Here is a 17,954-nt window from a genome sequence, read left to right as displayed (position 1 = left end):
TCCTTTGTGTCAGTTTCTTTCTCCTCCCATCCCTTAAAAACAAATATTTCAGGTCATGTGACCAGGATAGAGTACCAAGAGATCAATACCTTTTTACTCTTGGGAGCTGGGATTTTCTTAATCTAACCCAAAGTTATACTTTTTTTCCTCCCTTTAAAAACGATTATCAAAATATAGAAAAACCATTCTGAGGCTCATTTGTTTAATCTCCCTTTATGATTCTTGACAACCTTAAAAGTTCTAAGGGAACATTTGTATTTTCTCCCCTATTAGAATTTAAACATTTCAGCCTTTTTTGTATCTGTTTATGATTGCTTATTTGTATTTCTTTTTTATGTTTCTTTTGAATACAGTGTTTGTATTTCAGTTTCATTTGAGCTTTGTTCTTTTTATCAGAAATTCATTGATGTCATCATCCTTTTCATTAAAGTTCTAATTTAATCATACCTACTCCCAAAGTCTTACTTGCTTTTGATGAGTAAGTTATTTTTGGTAGTAATCTTACCTTTTTTTGCTTTTAGAATATCATTTCCCAAAACTCTTCCCATCATGTGTGTTTTTGCTATATCCTGACTGGTTCCTTGGCACTTGAATTTTTCTTTTCAGTTGTTCACAATATTTTTCTTTTGACTTGGAAGTGCTAGATTTTGGCTATGATGTTTCTGCAAGTTTTCATTTTGAATTTCAAAAGGTGACTGATGGATTTTCTGTTTTCCCTTTGCCTTTTGATTCTAAGAGAGCTGCTTTGATAGCTTCATTGAAAAGTGGAATTTGAATTAGTTCAGGTCATGCAAGGATTGGCTGATTTGCTTTTTAGCAAAGATTTTTCTAGCAGCATTTGAATAATTAAAGTCACTACTATATTATTCCTTTGTTCCAAGTGTGAGCTATTTTCTAAACTCACATTTTCTTTTTTCTTTCTTTTTTTTTTTTGACATATTAAAATTTTTTTTTCATTAAAGCTTTTTATTTTTCAAAAGATATGCATAGATAATTCTTTGACATTAATCCTTGTAAAACCTTATGTTCCACTTTTTCCCCTGCCCCTTCCCCAGATGGTAAGTAGTCCAGTATTTGTTAAACATGGTAGAAGTATATGTTAAATATTTTGCTGTACAAGAAAAATCAAATCAAACTTGGGGGAACAAATTGAAAGAAAATAAAATGCAAGTAAACAACAGCAAAAAGAGTGAAAACGCTATGTTGAACTCACATATTTTCTTTTACTTCATGTGTTCTTTAAATGTCCCACATTCTGAAAACCAGAAACGTTATTTACCTCATTTGCTCCAAAATGATTATACTTGGAGGAAGCTGGGTGGTTCAGGGGATAGTGCCCTGGCTCTGGAGTCAGGAGATCTTGATTGCAAATCCCTTCAGACACTCACCAGTTTTGTGACCCTGGGCAAGTCATTTAGCTCTGTTTGCCTCAGTTCTCTTATCTGTAAAATTGAACTGGAGAAGGAAATGGCAAACCAACCACTCCACTGTCTTTGCCAAGAAAAACCTACGGACAATGATTTTGATGGTGACGCAGCTATGCTTGGCTGGCTTGCCTGTCTCACAAGCACTCTGTGGGGTTAGGGTCCAGTGTGAGACCATGTTAAAGTGGGGTTAAAATGCTATCAGTCTCTGGTCTCTTTTATGTCGGCCTTGCCCCCTCAGCATTGACCTTTCCCTCATAACAAAGAAAGCAGTTCAATGAACTGTGAACAAGAGGACTGTCTAACAATATGGGAAATACTCTCTGGCAGGGATCGTCCACTTCTGGAGATATGTGTGTGGTTTGTGCACTTCTCATTGTTTGTTCTCTAGTACCAGGATTGCTGTGTGATTAATCCCATTTTGGCTGGATGTCAGGTTTTTAAAAAAGAGATCTTAATGACTAAACATTTTGATTAGGTTGCCACTTTGCTAAAAGTTTTAGTGTTGGTCTCTGTTTAGTAAGAAAAAAGGATAATCAGATTCAAAAGTGTATTCTATGTCGTTACACTTAATTCCTGGAGTTTGGGGAGAGCTTTTCATTCCCCTCTTTCCTAGCAATGTAAGTTAGCCTCAATAGAGGGAAGGAAATTATGATGTGAAGGAAGGATTATGTTCTGAATGCATTCAGATGGTTCCAGAAGTGAAGGGGGTAGAATAAAGATACCTATTTAGTGCTGACTCTGCCCGGGTGCCAGGAGAGGCAACTGCAAACAATTAAGTACAAACAAGATGTATAAAGGCTAAATTGTAGGGCTGACAGAAAGTGGAGAGGTTGGGTCTTAGCTTAGACTGAACAGAAACCAAGGAAGTCGGTAGACGGAGACAAGAAGAGGGCTCCTAGAAGGAGGAACAGACAGCGTCAGAAGGTGGAAGGAACAGCCAGGCTGACACCATGCTGAGGGAAGAGAGAAGTACAGAAAGGTGGGGAGAACCAGGTTATCCAGAGCAACTTGTATTTGATCTTGCTGGTCTTAGGAGCCCCACTGGGTTTTATTTATTGTGGTGAGGAAGGGTGACACTATCAGACTAGAACTTTAGGGAAAACCCTGACTAGAGGATGGATTGGAGTGTGGACAGATCCAACGAATAGATGAAGAGGGTCTTCACCAGCGTATATGACTGAGCTAATTTGAGAGGTGTTGAACAATATTCCTCTTTTCCTTTTCACTCTCATATTTCCCAAACTAATGAATTCTTATTCCTTTTTTTAAAAAAAATTATTTGTTTTTTTTTGAAGTACATCGAATATGGACAGCAATCTAGAGACCCTCCTGTGAAAATGCAGGGTTCCATTACTACCCCTGGAAGTATTGCACTTGCTCAGGCCCAGGCCCAGGCCCAGGCCCAGGTTCCAGCAAAAGCTCCTCTTGCTGGTCAAGTCAGCACTATTGTAACCACCTCAACCACTACTACTGTGGCTAAAACCATCACAATCACCAGGCCCACAGGAGTCAGCTTTAAAAAAGATGTGCCAGTAAGTGAAATTTTTTTCTTAGTTAATCTGCGAAATAGTTACTTTGTGAACATGAATTTTCTTGGAACTTTTGTGTACTTTGCCTTCTAGCCGTCTATTAATACTACAAATATTGATACCCTGCTGGTGGCTACGGACCAAACTGAGAGAATTGTGGAGCCTCCAGAAAATGTCCAGGAAAAAATTGCTTTTATCTTCAACAACCTTTCTCAGTCAAACATGACACAAAAAGTGAGTGTACATTGGTTTTTCGTCCATAGTGAACATAAATTTTCCCCTAATAACTTCCATCTCTTGAAAGGGGTTTGTGTGAATGCTTTCAGTTCCTGGTTCTGATATATTATAAATTTGTTTTTTCAGACAAAATGCTTAATAGTCTAAGAGATGCATATTTAAATTTTAAGTCACAGAATCCTAACTCTTAAACTGATGAGGAATCGCAAAGGCCCTTGAGTCTTATATTGTATGGGATAAGACACAGGCTCATCAGGAGTGTAAGGTCACAAAAATAAGAAATAGAAGCAAGATTTGAATTGCACTCCAATTACTTTTTTCCCTTCGTAGTCATTTTTAGTGTTGGCCTGCCAGAGGTTTAAAACTTAATGAACAAAGTCTGTCAAGGTCTACCTACAAAGAAGTAGATTTCAATTAAAGCATATTTCTAGAACTTGCAATCTCAAACTTTGTATTTCAGGCACAGAGAATTCATCCCCAGCAGCTATCACCACCTTCTCTGAGATTACTTTCATCCACAATTTACATACAGGATAACCTAAAAATCTTAGTGTAGTGTTAAGCTACTAAAGCCTGTGGTTTTTTAAACTCACCTAATTATTTATCTTTGTTTAGAAAGTTCCTTCGACCATCAGTAAACACTTAATATCTGCTGTAATTCAGTCAATGTGTTAGATCCTTAGAGTACAAATGCAAATAAAACCAGACAGTCTCTGCTCTCAATTTGCTTAAATCTGTTGGGGAAAGACAGAAAAGTTGAAATGGGGGAATGTTATCTTGCAGGTATATTTAGAGAAGTCCCAAAGTGGTGCAGCTGAGTGGGGAAAACAGCCACAGAATAAGATCATTCCCTCCTTCCTTCCCCCCTCTTAGCCTCCCCCTCAGCTTCTAATGCAGGTAGTACACAGTTGGAATCTCTGTTATCAAGTGAATTTTTTGTAAGCACAATTTGTAATTAGTTATTAGCATATGGTGGCATCTTTCGGTCAGAAAATGGCTTCATAGTTATTTAAATGTGACAGTTGAGCTTTTGTTCATTTGGGTCACTTAATCTAGTTTAATTTCATTTATGCTTTAAACATTTTTATATCAATACTTTGTCTAGGTTGAAGAGTTGAAGGAAACAGTGAAAGAAGAGTTTATGCCTTGGGTTTCACAATATCTTGTCATGAAGAGAGTCAGTATTGAGCCAAACTTTCACAGCCTTTATTCAAATTTTCTTGATACTCTTAAGAATCCCGAATTTAATAAAATGGTTCTGAATGAGACCTACAGAAATATTAAAGTAAGTAGTAGAACTTTTCTTCTACAATTTCTTCTATTGACTAATAAATGCCTGTTCTTACAACAATATTTTAAATCAGAAAATGTACTTTTTTATATAGTTTGCATTTAAGTGAATAAATTGTTCTTTGTTTCTAGCTAAAATAGCTTAAAGATAATAATTGTTCAGTTCCTTAGAAACCTTCTTTCATTGTATCTTTCTGCTGGTGGCTAACTACCAGGATGATGAGAAATGTTGCCTGTCATCTAATATATAAATAAGTCGTCAGAGGTCTTGCAGGATGTGTATTTTTATATGTATTTATTTAGTATAATATAACATTCAAGGGTATTTAATAATTTTTCTAGGTGTACTTTTTATATCAAAAAATTTATCTTTCTTTGGCTTGAGTTCTTTTGGCTGAGCATTTTAAAAATTGATCTCATTTTGGTTATTTGGTGTTTAAGATCCATTTTTGATAAATCTGTGTAGTAATAGAAAATTCCCAATCTTTTTCTTCTCCCTAAAAATAAGAAGCCTGGTCTTTTTTTTTTTTTTTTTTTTTTTTTTTAATCTTAATTTTTTTTTAAGTTAATATATTTAGTTTTAAGATTTTATTATCTCAAAATCATATGATGTGGTTATGGTATAGTAATATGAACATGGTATTGATAATGGTTAGATTGAGGGAACCCTTTCAGATCACTTACGTGCCTTAGAACCTTTCTTGATACAATTATTTTTGCTTATAATTAACTTCATTCCTACTAGCCCAAGTTTGGTTTGTTGTGCTTTTAATAATTGATTTAAAAAGTAGTCTATACTAAAATTTAGCAAGTGTTCAAGAATTGAGCAGATATCTCTCCTATAAGTGCATTTAAGTTTTTTCTACTTAAAATAAGAAGTCCCAGACTGAATATCCTTTTCCCCGTCTTGCTGCTGCTTTCTTTCTCATTTACCTATAGCCACCTCATTTTATATAATGTAGTCATAAACACCCAGTCCCCTTCTCCTTTCCTCCTCCCAAGTAGTGTCAGTGAAACTACAGCACAAGCTATTTACCTTGTGCAAAATTCATCTTTTGTAAGATTCTTGTTAGAAAAGAGCATGTTAAGTATAAGGAAAGTCTGCTTATTAGGATTACTCATGAAACATTTCTGTTTCATATTTGTTTTTTTCTTGAGTATACTAAACACTTTATGAAAAGCGCCAAATAAACTCATTCTTAAAGCACTATTTTTTAAACCTATTGATGGAATTTTTACCACTTTAGGTTACGCTGTAGTGCCAAAGAATCCCTTAATGCCTATCCTAGCACAGTTGACAGTCCATTCAGCTCGTGCTCTGGTGGTAATATTAAGGAACATGACTGCTGCATGCAGCTTTTTAGAAGAGGTGCGATTTGGCTTAATGAATACCCAGATTAAAAAAAAAAACTATAGAGAAATCTGAAGCTGCTAGGATCTTGATAGTGGCAGGCAGAGCACAAACTACATGGGTTGGGAAAGGATGGGGTAATTTACACAACTACACTTTGTTGTATAAAATTCTCACTGTTGTGGGAGATTGTCAGAAATTTCTGGAGAAGAGTAGAATGTCTTGGATAACTTGAAATGGCATTGTTCTAATTTTTTCTGTATGCTTTTTGTCTCCCCTGTTACTCAGGAAGTTTTGTTGGCACCACTCTCTGTTTAGGAGAATTGGCTTTAGTTCTTCAAAATAGATTTGAAGTCAGGTCACTGTATCAGTTCTATAGTGTTCAGAGCGTAAGATTTCCCAATGTTGCATGATTCTGTGTAAAGATGTTAGGTGACAGAGAACTTAATTTGACCGGTGGGTTGTCTCCAATCTTAGTTCTTGTCCTTGGAGCTTAAAAGGCTAAGTTCTGAATCTATAGTCTTTTAGGGTAGAGAAGTAGTTATTCTCACTACCCCATTTTTAAGCTTCAAGCCTTTCTCAGTTCTTTAAAAAAAATTTTTTTAGGTGCTTTTGACGTCAGATAAAGCAGCAGCCAACTTCTCAGACCGTTCCTTGCTGAAGAACCTGGGCCACTGGCTGGGGATGATCACACTAGCCAAAAACAAACCCATCTTACATACAGTGAGTTTCCATTCAAAACTCTGCATGTGGCACAACTATTCTAACTTGGGCATAGAGGCTTTATACTGGGAATCTGGCCCGGGTTTTTGCTACTCCCAGAATGTAGGTTTCCAGGAAAAGGTGATCTGCCTTTCTGAGCTCATGAAACGGTTGAATTAATCTAAATGATAGCTCCCAGTAACTGTAAATGTTAGCTCATATGAGTCTATTGGCTTGATGTCTTTTTAATCTAGATTTTGGCCTATTGGTGGGTTTTGGGGGCAAGTAGACACCTGGGCATATGCTAACACTCTTCTCCATTTTCCTTAGCATGTCACATTATTGTAGGTAAAATTACAATGCAGTTTTATCTCTTGATTATATTCTCTTCTGGAAAGAAGACCAGTAGGATGTAATAGATGTGGAAAAAAGCTCTCCCCATCTTATTTTTCTATAGTTTTCTCTTCATGTCTCTCAGCTGTGTGAGTGTTGGATGCATACTTAAAATGACTTAAATGTGAAGTTCTTTAGATATTTTTTCCTTGTTTGTTCCAGGACTTAGATGTAAAATCTTTACTGTTGGAAGCTTATGTTAAAGGACAGCAGGAATTGCTGTATGTGGTGCCCTTTGTTGCCAAAGTCTTAGAATCCAGTGTTCGGAGTGTGGTAAGAAGATCTTCATATTCTTAAATGGAACTATCTAGGATCAGTCATTACCACCTTGCAATTTTAGTCAATACAATGTCAATAGCATCAAGAGTTGTTTCGTTTCCATACAAAGGGATGAAAATAATTATTTAAAATAAAGCCTCTCTTTTTAGTGTCTCAATATGCTTGTAAGAACACTAGACCTGGTAATTGGGGTGTTTGGGCACATGTGCTCAGGGGTCCTGCCATGAGTTTGAAAACTCCCACTGAGGCAATGACAGTTTCCCCAGTTTTTTTTTTTTTTTAATATTCTGTTCATTTTATGCCATAAAGAGGATTTGAAGATTTTGAGTATAAACATGACTTTAGATGTAAATGTTTTAAAATAAGGTTTTTTGATCAACTGACTGTTGTTGCTTTAGGTTTTCAGGCCACCAAATCCTTGGACAATGGCAATTATGAATGTACTAGCTGAGCTTCATCAAGAACATGATTTAAAGGTAAATATTTATTACCATTATGTTGTAAATTGGTACTCTGTCAGGACATTACATGAGAAATTGGTTTATTTGGGTGTCGTGTACATAAATGAGAATAAAAGCTATTGTTCTGTGGTATAGTGACCCTTGTATTTTCATCACAGCCCTGCCCTTTGAAGGCAATCTGTAAATACTATGGGAAGGGGGGACAAATTAATAGGTAGTGGATGAAGCTGGAATTTAAATGTTTGAAATCTAATTCAACTGTAATGATGCAGTTAAACTTGAAGTTTGAGATTGAGGTTCTCTGCAAGAATCTTGCCCTGGACATCAATGAGCTAAAACCTGGGAGCCTCCTGAAAGACAAGGATAGACTTAAAAACTTAGAAGAGCAGCTCTCTGCCCCCAAAAAGGATGTCAAGCAGCCAGAAGCACTTCCTCCCATCACAACTACCAGTGAGTACAATTAGTAAAAGCACATTTCCCCTGCTTTTTATATCAATTAGAATATTCTTTGTGGGAGATACACAGTGATTCATGGGTATTGATAGTGATGTTCAGGGTATCCTGTAATCCTGATGGGCTTTCTGAATATTCATGGAAAGATTCACTTGTTTTGATTCTGTAAATTTCATTTGTTGTTTGTTTTTTTTTTTTTCTTACCAAAAGTTGAAAACATTTATGTGTGCATGTGTATATAAACAGCAACCACCTAAAAAAGAAAACCCAGTACTACTACTTTGTTGAATAAGTAAAGTTTATTCTCTAAAAGAATTTAGAAGTCATAATTGGAGCTATATTTTTCCTAAGACTGGCTGGAACTCTTACTCCCTTCTATAATGAGCAAAAGTAGTTTCTTTCTGGATTAAGATGATTCTAATAGCCAAGGCAGCTTGTGTTATCCCTTCGATGCCCGGTGATGTTTGGAGAGAATATTATTGTTCTCAGTGCAGCCCAAAGCTCTTCAGCTGTATGTCTTTATCAGGGTCTCTCAGTTCCTATCATGTGGTATCAGCTCATATGACTCCAGGGTCTTGAACATGTGTATGTGTGTGTGTGTCTGTGTGTTTTCTGGTAAAGTAATTAGCGTTCGGGTGTGTGTGTGTGTGTGTGTGTGTCTCAGACAATTCCTGAAAATGGGTCGGTACTCTGGAGGAAAATTGACTAGATTTAGCCATATTTAAGGTTTTTTCCAGATTAATGAACCAGCTGATTAATTTACTCTGAATTCAAATTCAGAGCTACCCAAGTTCTTCTATAACATACTTGGTTTTATTTTCTAAGCAGTTCTAATTTTACTTTTTATCCTTTTTTGCATCAAGCTACTTCTACCACACCAGCTACCAGTACCACTTGTACAGCTACTGTTCCTCCACAGCCTCAATACAGCTACCATGATATCAATGTCTATTCCCTGGGAGGTCTGGCACCACACATTACTCTAAATCCCACGGTAAGTTGCCAGCATTACCCTTCTCTGTATTTTTAAAGGTTTTTCTTCTTTTTCTCCCTCCCCCATGTTTTTTTCTACACCTCCATCCCCTGCCAAACAAACAAACAACAACAATAAAAAAAAAAAAAACTCATCTTTGGAGTTACATTGTTGTTTAGTACCCTCTTCTCTATTGTCTTCTCTTTTATCCTTTTCTCCCTGAATTTCTCTGTTAATATTGTCCATTAATAGGACTCAAGAACCACAAAATGTGTAAGGATGCTGTAGATTTTGGTAATGTTAATAGGAGGTTAGAAATTAATTTGTTTGGGGGAGAAGGCATAGGTAGGCCATTTGTTTCCCTCATATCTCACCTCCTTTCCTTGTTAGCACAAAAGATACCTAGGACAACTTAATAAATTTGCTCTGTTTTTTCCTTTCCCACTCAAATGTTCTCCAATATATTTTTGGGGAAGTGAAGAAGAAAAGATATGAAACAGGGGTCCTCAAACTATGGTCCTCAGGCCAGATGCGGCAGCTGAGGACGATTATCCCCCTGACCCAGATCTATGAAGTTTCTTTATTTAAAGGCCCACAAAACAGAGTTTCTGTTTTTACTATAGTCCGGCCCTCCAATAGTCTGAGGGACAGTGAACTAGCCCCCTATTTAAAAAGTTTGAGGACCCCTGATATAGAACTTAAGAAATGGGAAATAAAGGAAATGGAAGGTAGGAAGAGACCAGTTTGCTTAATAGCCACTGAAATATTTATATTTACTAGTTATATTTCTTGTTACTTTGGTGAATGTCCCAAAAAGTCAGAATGCTAGGTCATCCCCCTCTGGTTTGGGAAGAGTTCGGTTCCATTGAAGAGGAGTTTAGGAGCAAGATTGAAGTAGGCTGGTTTGGGCAGGAAACTGGTGAGTAAGATAGGCCATGTTCTATGTGACTCACCAGTGTGAATAGTTGTATTGTATCTGTCTCTACACCCAAGAAGTTTGAGAGGCACCAGCTGTCATGTAATCTTCAGTGACCCTGTCAACTCATCCATTAAGAGGATTAAATTGAGAATCATGAGAATTTCTTTTTAAAAAGCACAAAGCTTTTTTTTCCCCGAAGAGGCATCTTAAACTTAGTAGTAGTATTAATTTAATGTAATTATCCTTTTCTTTTATACTTCAATTCATAATCTGTTGTAATACAGAACAACCATAACATTTTATTTAAAAGCCATTAGAAATTTAAGACACTAAGCTAAGTTCTTTTGTATGTTTGAGTAGCTTTTCAATAAATCTGATTTCTCTCTACTTTCCATTTCCTTTGCACTATTCTACCTGAAGCATTGGGCATAGCCTGTGAATGTTGAGTCAGCCTACATCAATCTCATCAGCTACAGTTGAGAGGTGGAAATCATTCTGGGCCCATGTGCTGCTGTTGAGCACAGATTCTTTTACCTTTCTGTACTTTAAAATTTAGCAAGTAGTTAACATGGATTGTGGCATTTTAAATGCTTTTTGCAAAGGTAAGCCCCAGGATGAATTAAATCATGACTTAATGTTGGTTCTCAGGTTCTCCTCTCCCACTTGGCTCTTCTTGGCAAGCCAAATCAGAAGGTCTTCTGAGCCTGGTCTTAAGTCTCTACCTCTTCTGGCAGATACCTGGAACTGAGCTTATCTTTGTATATATTCACCTTAAAATTTTCATCCTCATTTTGAGGTAGGGGTTAGTGATTTCAGCATCTAGCTGGAATCCTAAATGTAAAGTTTGTTTGGTAGGGCAATCTGTAGATTAGGCAAGTCACACAGCTTAGCAATATGTTCTATTCAGCCCTTTCCTCATACAGATGCACATGTGTGTGCATATCCCCACACCCCTTAACTACTTAATAGATGTTGCCATATTATGGTAAAAAAAGTACTTATTTTTTGATTATACTATATGGAGTTGTCCTCATGGGGAAATAAAAATGTTCCCAGTGAAAGGACCAATTTGAATAAATTATACTTTGAAATATATCACTTCTTTTTCATCTTGGGGACCATACTTAGGGTTTTATATAGAGCCTTTGAGATTAGCTAGTTTAATCTCATTTGACAGAATTGGAAATAGCCCCAGAAAGGCTAAAGGATTTTAACCCCACACAGCTAGTTATTAGCAGAGCAGGACAAGATAGAGCTCAGGTCATCTGACTTTTAATTCAGTGCTCTTGACTGTCTTGGTTTTTTGTTTGTTTGTTTGTTTTTAAATGAATTCTTCTATATCATTTCCAGAAGTGTGGGTATTCATATGTTTCTTACAATAGTAAATTGAAACTGACTTTCATTATCAAGCAAAAAATTAATAAAGGGCCCAAATTTAAATTATTATAGTATATGGAAGTGAGCTTTCAGGTAATGATGCAAAAGGCTTAAAATAGAAGCTTTGGTATATGGTACATTTGCTCTCTTAAAAGGATGGTCTGTATTGTAAGGCTAATGAAATATGAAGGTCTCAAAAAGAAGAGACAACTGTTCTCTGCTTTGCCTTTTGTTTTAAAAAATACTGCATCCTACTTGTCAAGTCACAAATTCCAATAAGATCACAAGGTAGAAAATTGTGCTTTATGTGGATTCAAATTTGTCTCATTATAATTGAAATTTGGTTTAAAGAAAGATTTATAAACTATAGCATACCAAGGGAGAACTGGCTTTTTGTTGTCATTGTTGTTTGGGGTTTTTTGGTTACTAACATCTCAAGTATTTTTCAAAATTTTCTAATGTGTGGTTTGATGTAGCAATACACCAGTCATTTTAGTTACAAGTGTTTTCAGTTGTTTGTCATTTTTTAGTTTGATTGATTTTGAAAAGTTTTAGTTACTTAACTAGAAGTTGATTTAATGTTTCGTCGTTCCAGATTCCATTGTTTCAGGCCCATCCACAATTGAAGCAGTGTGTACGTCAAGCAATTGAACGTGCTGTCCAAGAGCTTGTCCATCCAGTAGTGGATCGGTCAATTAAGATTGCCATGACTACTTGTGAACAGATTGTCAGGAAAGACTTTGCACTGGATTCTGAGGAGTCACGTATGCGGATAGCAGCTCATCACATGATGAGGAACCTGACGGCTGGCATGGCTATGATAACTTGCAGGGAACCTTTACTCATGAGCATAGCTACCAATTTGAAAAATAGCTTTGCCACAGCACTGCGAGTAAGTGTTAGGGATAAGATTTGTAATCTTAGATTTGGAGAGAAGTCTTGCTTCTCCAGGATTAAGTTGTGTGTTTCATTTTTGATTGTATATAGTGACAGCAATGAGATTCAGTTCTTTACTATGTGTTAAAGACTACTTTTGGGGACTGTGGGAGGGTGGTCTTAGCTATGTCTTGTTGATTCATATTTAGCAGTTAACTTGAACTAATCTTAAAATTTATTATTGGTTTCAACTTTGATGCTAGATAGAAGTTGATGGAAGTTTCTTTTTAATGTTTAAAAGTTTACTTAATTGAAATTTGAGAATTTTTGACTTCTTAGTATAAAGTAACTTTTTAAAAAAAAGTAGCACAAGCTCAGAAAGTTACTCAATTTCTCTTCAGTGGGAAAATACCAAAAAAAAAAAAAAAAAAAAAAAACCCACTACAATGTTTTATCCTTTTGTAGGCCGCATCCCCCCAGCAGAGGGAAATGATGGAACAGGCAGCAGCACAGCTAGCTCAGGATAATTGTGAATTGGCATGCTGCTTCATTCAGAAGACTGCAGTAGAAAAGGCAGGTCCAGAAATGGACAAGAGATTAGCAACTGTAAGTGCTTTGGCATTTGCCTTTTCAAGAGCTTTCTGTGAAATAATACTTCCTAAAAAGAACCTTCTAACAAAACTAACCTTGTAAGACTTTTGTTTATAGGAATTTGAGCTTCGAAAACATGCAAGGCAAGAGGGGCGCAGGTATTGTGATCCTGTTGTTTTGACGTACCAGGCTGAGCGGATGCCAGAGCAGATCAGATTGAAGGTCAGAATTTATAGCTATCTCTCTTTCCCCTCACACAATTTTCATGTAGAAGTAGAAGGTAATTTGGAATGGGAGATGGGAGTTAACTGCTTCCTTTTAATTTGAATCATATGCTGTTCCCAAGTTATTTATAGAGGACTTGGCTATTGGAATTTTTGGTGAAATTGACCTTAAATACCCTCTGGATTGGAAAGGTGTTGAAGTATTTAAGTCATTCATCTTTTGGCATTTATCTTCTTGTTTGTTCCTTCTTTTGTCTCCCTTCAATCATGTCTTTTAGTGATCATATGTTTTTAGTGCTAGTTCTTTGTTAGTCCTATTAGGAAAGTGAGATTCTGACAATTAAAAAAACAAACAACTAACTCACGGTTACTAGAAAAGATTTACTGCTTATATCCCAATAAAAGCTTTTTATTTGGGGTTACCATTTGTTAAATTTGTTAAATTTGCACACAGGTAGGTGACTCAGACTAATAAAGATGTATAATCTTTCCTTTTTAAAATTATGACTTTTTAAGATTTTGACTTCATAATTTTCTTAGCTGAGAATGCTTTCTTCCTTTGGAGATGTGATTATCATTACTTTTATTATTAATTTTTTCCAAAAAAGGTTGGTGGTGTAGACCCAAAACAGCTGGCTGTTTATGAAGAGTTTGCACGTAACGTTCCTGGCTTCTTGCCTACTAATGATTTAACTCAGCCTACAGGATTTTTAGCTCAGCCTATGAAGGTAAGTTGTTGACTTTACCTGACTTGAAACTTTAATCAGTATGAATGTGAATATATTCCATTAGCTAATTCTTGGATTACTTGGATTCTAGAATCTTAATTTTGGTGATTTAAAAAAAAAATGTTTGCCATCACTTTGTTCTTCAGTCGCTTCTGTCCTGTCTTATTCTCCATGACCCCCTTTATGGGAGGTTTTCTGGGTAGAGATACTGGTATAGTTTGCCATTTCTTCTCCAGCTTATTTTCCAAATGAGGAAACTGAGGTAAATAGGGTGAAATGACTTGCCCAGAGTTACACAGCTACTTAATAAGTGTCTTGAGGTCAGAAGTGAACTCATGAAAATGTCTTCCTGACTTCAGACTTGGTTCTAGACATTGTCCCACCTACTGCACTTTCCATCACAAGTTCAATCTTAGGGATTTTCCTGGTTTTGCATTTGTACAAAGAAGTTAATGTTTCTCATCTGAAAGTAATGGATGCATCACTGGACTTGAAGTCATAATTCATACTTTCAAGTCCTAAGTATCAACTTATTTTAATTAAAACCTTTTTGTTGAATTTTTAATTTATACATGCATATGTGTGTGTTTATTCATTTATTTATTTATATATTTAATTTTAAGAAATTGACATTAATTTCTTAAAGTTTTGAGCCCAAATTCTTTCTCCCTCTTCCCCTTTTCTTTAAGATGGCAAGCAACTTGATATAGGTTATACATATATAATCATGTAAACAATTTTCATAGTAGTCATATTAACCTCCCATCCCCCTCATCCTGCCTTCCACATGAAAAAAAGAATGTATGCATTTATCTGCATTCAGATGCCATCAGTAGTTCTTTGGAGATGAATAGCATTTTTCTTAATATGTCTTTTAGAATTGTTGGATCATTGTATTGCTAAGAATAGCTATGTCATTTACAGTTGATTATTGTACAGTATTATTGTTACTGTGTGTAGTATTCTGGTTCTGCTCATTTCACTTTACATCAGTTCTTGTAATTCTTTTCAGGTTTTTTTGAAACTATCATGCTCAATGTTTCCTATAGCACAATAGAATTCCACCACAATCATATCCTCTCAATTTTCAATTCTTGCCACCATAAAATAGAGCTGCTATATAAATATTTTTGTACACATAGATTCTGGATTTTAAAAAAAAAAAACTTTTGGATCTCTTTGGGATACAGACTTAGTAGTGCTATTTTGGGTCAAAGGTTTTATAGCCTTTAGGTATAGTTCCAAATAATTCCAAATTGTTTGGGCCAATTCAGACCTCCCCCAGCAGCACATTGGTGTTCCAGTTTTCCTCCATCCTCTCCAACATTTTATCGTTTTCTTTTTTGTCATATTAGCTAATCTGGTAGGTATAGGATGGTACCCCCAGAGTTGTTTTAATTTGCATGTGTCTAGTCAGTAATGATTTAGAAACCTTTTTCATAATGACTGGGACAGCTTTGATTTCATTGGTTACTTATTAATTGGTGGTGGTGGTGGTGGGGTGACTGCTATTCTAACACTTAACTTAGTGCTCTCTATATTTGTGAAATGATTGTAGACTAGTCTCTGACATTTGACTGGCTCTCTGACTTTGCCTAAACTGACTTCTGTGGGCCCTGGACTTTTTATCCTGTAGAATTGGAATAGTAAATGGTACTATCCATGTACTCTTCAAGTGTTTTCTAAGAAAAATGTCTTATAAATATAAACTGCTATAACATCTGGTCATAAGAGTATTTTTTTCCTAATTCAACATCTGTATGATAAGTCCACCTTTAAAAATAGCAATAGAGATATGTACTGTGACAATACAGGTAGGGCACTGTCATTCATGAAGGTTTTCTGCTTCTCTCATAACAGCAGGCATGGGCTACTGATGATGTAGCACAGATCTATGAAAAGTGTATCACAGAACTGGAACAGCATCTGCATGCCATCCCTCCAGCCTTAGGCATGAACCCTCAGTCTCAGACTCTCCGGAGCCTTCTGGATGCCGTTGTAATGTCGCGCAACTCTCGGGATGCCATTGCTGCCCTGGGCTTGCTGCAGAAGGTCAGCTGCTCGGTGAAGTTTGATAGGCTTTTTTCCAATGAAAACCATTCCTAGTTATTGACTATTTAATGATCACATATCTGAATGGTATTCTCAAAAGTTTTTCCCTTGTATAAACTCAATGTAGATTTTTAAAATAGAGATCAAGGATGAAGTTACATTGATATGGGTAGGGACTTCAGAATCTTTTTTTTAGAGAAGATTTGTGGAGGTACACAGGTTAAAAAGCTGGGAAAAATAAGTTACCAGAGCCTTAGGCTTGAGAGAATGTGTTCCAGGACAGAACATAGATGATTTTCTAACTGGCATGAAAGTAATTAGCAGATTTTTATTGGGTAGTTACTATGTACCAAGAGCTGAGGATACAGGCACAAAGAACTAAGCCTTACATTACAGTGCTTACATTCTGACATGGAAAAACCATATCTCCAAATGGATAAAGAGTATGAAGAGAATATAGAGTAGAGAGGGAGGAAGGCACCAGTAGTTGAGGGTTCAGGAGAGGCTTCCAACAGAGGATCCCTTTTTTCCCCTCAGGTCCCAGCTCAAGCACAACCTTTTGTGGGGTGGAGGTGAGGAAAAATTTCTTTCGGGGTGGGGGGGAGGGTGCAGCCAGTGCAAAAGGCAAAGAGATGAAAGATATATAGAGGGTTTTGTGTGTAAGAAACAGTGTGGCTGGATCAAAAAGTAGGACCAGGTTAGGAAAGGTTTTAAAAATCAGAGGAATTTGGATTTTATCTGAGTGGTAGAAGGGAACAACCATCATAGTTAAGATCTGTTCTAAAGGGAAACTACTTTGGCAGCAGTGTTTCTCTTGGATTAGACTAGGGAAAGACTCGACACATGACAGACACTCAATTAAGAGTGTTACAAGAATTCAGGGAAGTGGTGTTAGGGTTTAAATTCAGGTGGTAGCTGTGGGAGTGGAGAAATGATGTAGAACAGAAATAACAAGGTTCAATAACTGTTGATTAGGTACATGAGGTGAATGAGAGGGGAGCATTCAGTGAAGATTCTAAGGTTATGAATGTGAGAGACTGGAAAGATGTTGGTGCCTTTGATACAAAATTCAAGGCGCAGGACATGAGGAAGATAATGTTTAAATAGATGAGTGTGGAAACCGAATTTAGAAGTAAAACAGAAGGGGCATGCAAAAGGAAGTTAGGGAGAATTCTGTGATAACTTGCTGATAGCCAAGACTTTGGGAACAAGTTGTGGTTTGAGGGAAGGCTTTGTTTCTGGCTGTAAATATATTGGGCCAGCTGATTTTATTCTTGTTCTGTAGGCTGTGGAGGGCTTGCTTGATGCCACAAGTGGTGCAGATGCTGACCTGCTGCTACGTTACAGGGAGTGTCACCTCCTTGTACTGAAAGCATTACAGGATGGCCGTGCATATGGGTCTCCATGGTGTAACAAACAGATCACAAGGTCAGTACCAAATTCAAGGGAAGAATTTGAACTGCATTTCCCTTCATATATCTTAAGATTTTACATATCCACTAGAACTCAGCTTCTTAAACCATATGGTTCAGGATTCCATATGTGTTCTTGTAACTGAGTATGGAAGTCATAAAATGATGATTTATTATCAGTAAAAGTTTGCTTTATATACCTATATACCCAGGGTCATGTAAAATTTTCTTGGGCAAAAAGAGGTTGCAAATAGAAGATAAGAAGCCCTGCTTTAGACAACCCTTTGGCACCTAGCACAACAGAACAGTGTAGGGACTCTTTGCTTCTCTTTCAGAAATGCTGAAAATTATTTAATCATTAAAATCTTAAGTTTCTTATGGAAAAGGAAAAAGATAACATTTTTTTCAACAAGAGCAAATTGTAGTTTGTTTAAGAATAAGCAGATGCTTTGATCGCAGCATTCAATATTTAAATAATTTTATGCAGAAATTCCTGGCTTAGAGAATTTGATATAAAACCATACTTTGAACAAAGATTCATTTTCTTACTGTGGGTAGTTTTGTTAGGTAGTAGGTGTGGGAGGAGAGATACCAAAATTGAGTTCTTGTTCTTTCCTTCATGGAATTTAGGATATTGATCAGAGGGGAATATGAACAGTTCTTAAGATACAACCTAAATA

General features: G+C 36.4%; 1 protein-coding gene across 9 annotated transcripts in view; it reads left to right on the top strand.

The window, feature by feature from the left end:
• Window positions 1-17,954, top strand: part of CNOT1 (CCR4-NOT transcription complex subunit 1) — a 93,114-nt gene that overhangs the window by 62,988 nt on the left and 12,172 nt on the right. For all 9 annotated transcript variants that reach the window (XM_051974585.1, XM_051974586.1, XM_051974581.1 and 6 more), the window contains 14 exons: window positions 2,723-2,959; window positions 3,050-3,190; window positions 4,299-4,478; window positions 6,441-6,557; window positions 7,092-7,202; window positions 7,607-7,684; window positions 7,942-8,119; window positions 8,986-9,116; window positions 11,987-12,283; window positions 12,733-12,873; window positions 12,976-13,080; window positions 13,691-13,810; window positions 15,671-15,862; window positions 17,148-17,290. In XM_051974585.1, the coding sequence (XP_051830545.1) occupies window positions 2,723-2,959; window positions 3,050-3,190; window positions 4,299-4,478; window positions 6,441-6,557; window positions 7,092-7,202; window positions 7,607-7,684; window positions 7,942-8,119; window positions 8,986-9,116; window positions 11,987-12,283; window positions 12,733-12,873; window positions 12,976-13,080; window positions 13,691-13,810; window positions 15,671-15,862; window positions 17,148-17,290 (2,171 nt within the window). The remainder of the gene's footprint in view (window positions 1-2,722; window positions 2,960-3,049; window positions 3,191-4,298; window positions 4,479-6,440; window positions 6,558-7,091; window positions 7,203-7,606; window positions 7,685-7,941; window positions 8,120-8,985; window positions 9,117-11,986; window positions 12,284-12,732; window positions 12,874-12,975; window positions 13,081-13,690; window positions 13,811-15,670; window positions 15,863-17,147; window positions 17,291-17,954) is intronic.

This window comes from Antechinus flavipes, chromosome 2 (assembly GCF_016432865.1).
Source record: "Antechinus flavipes isolate AdamAnt ecotype Samford, QLD, Australia chromosome 2, AdamAnt_v2, whole genome shotgun sequence".
Classification (NCBI taxonomy): domain Eukaryota; kingdom Metazoa; phylum Chordata; class Mammalia; order Dasyuromorphia; family Dasyuridae; genus Antechinus; species Antechinus flavipes.
The sequence above is the reverse complement of the archived record's forward strand: the minus strand, read 5'-3'. Positions and strand labels throughout refer to the sequence as shown.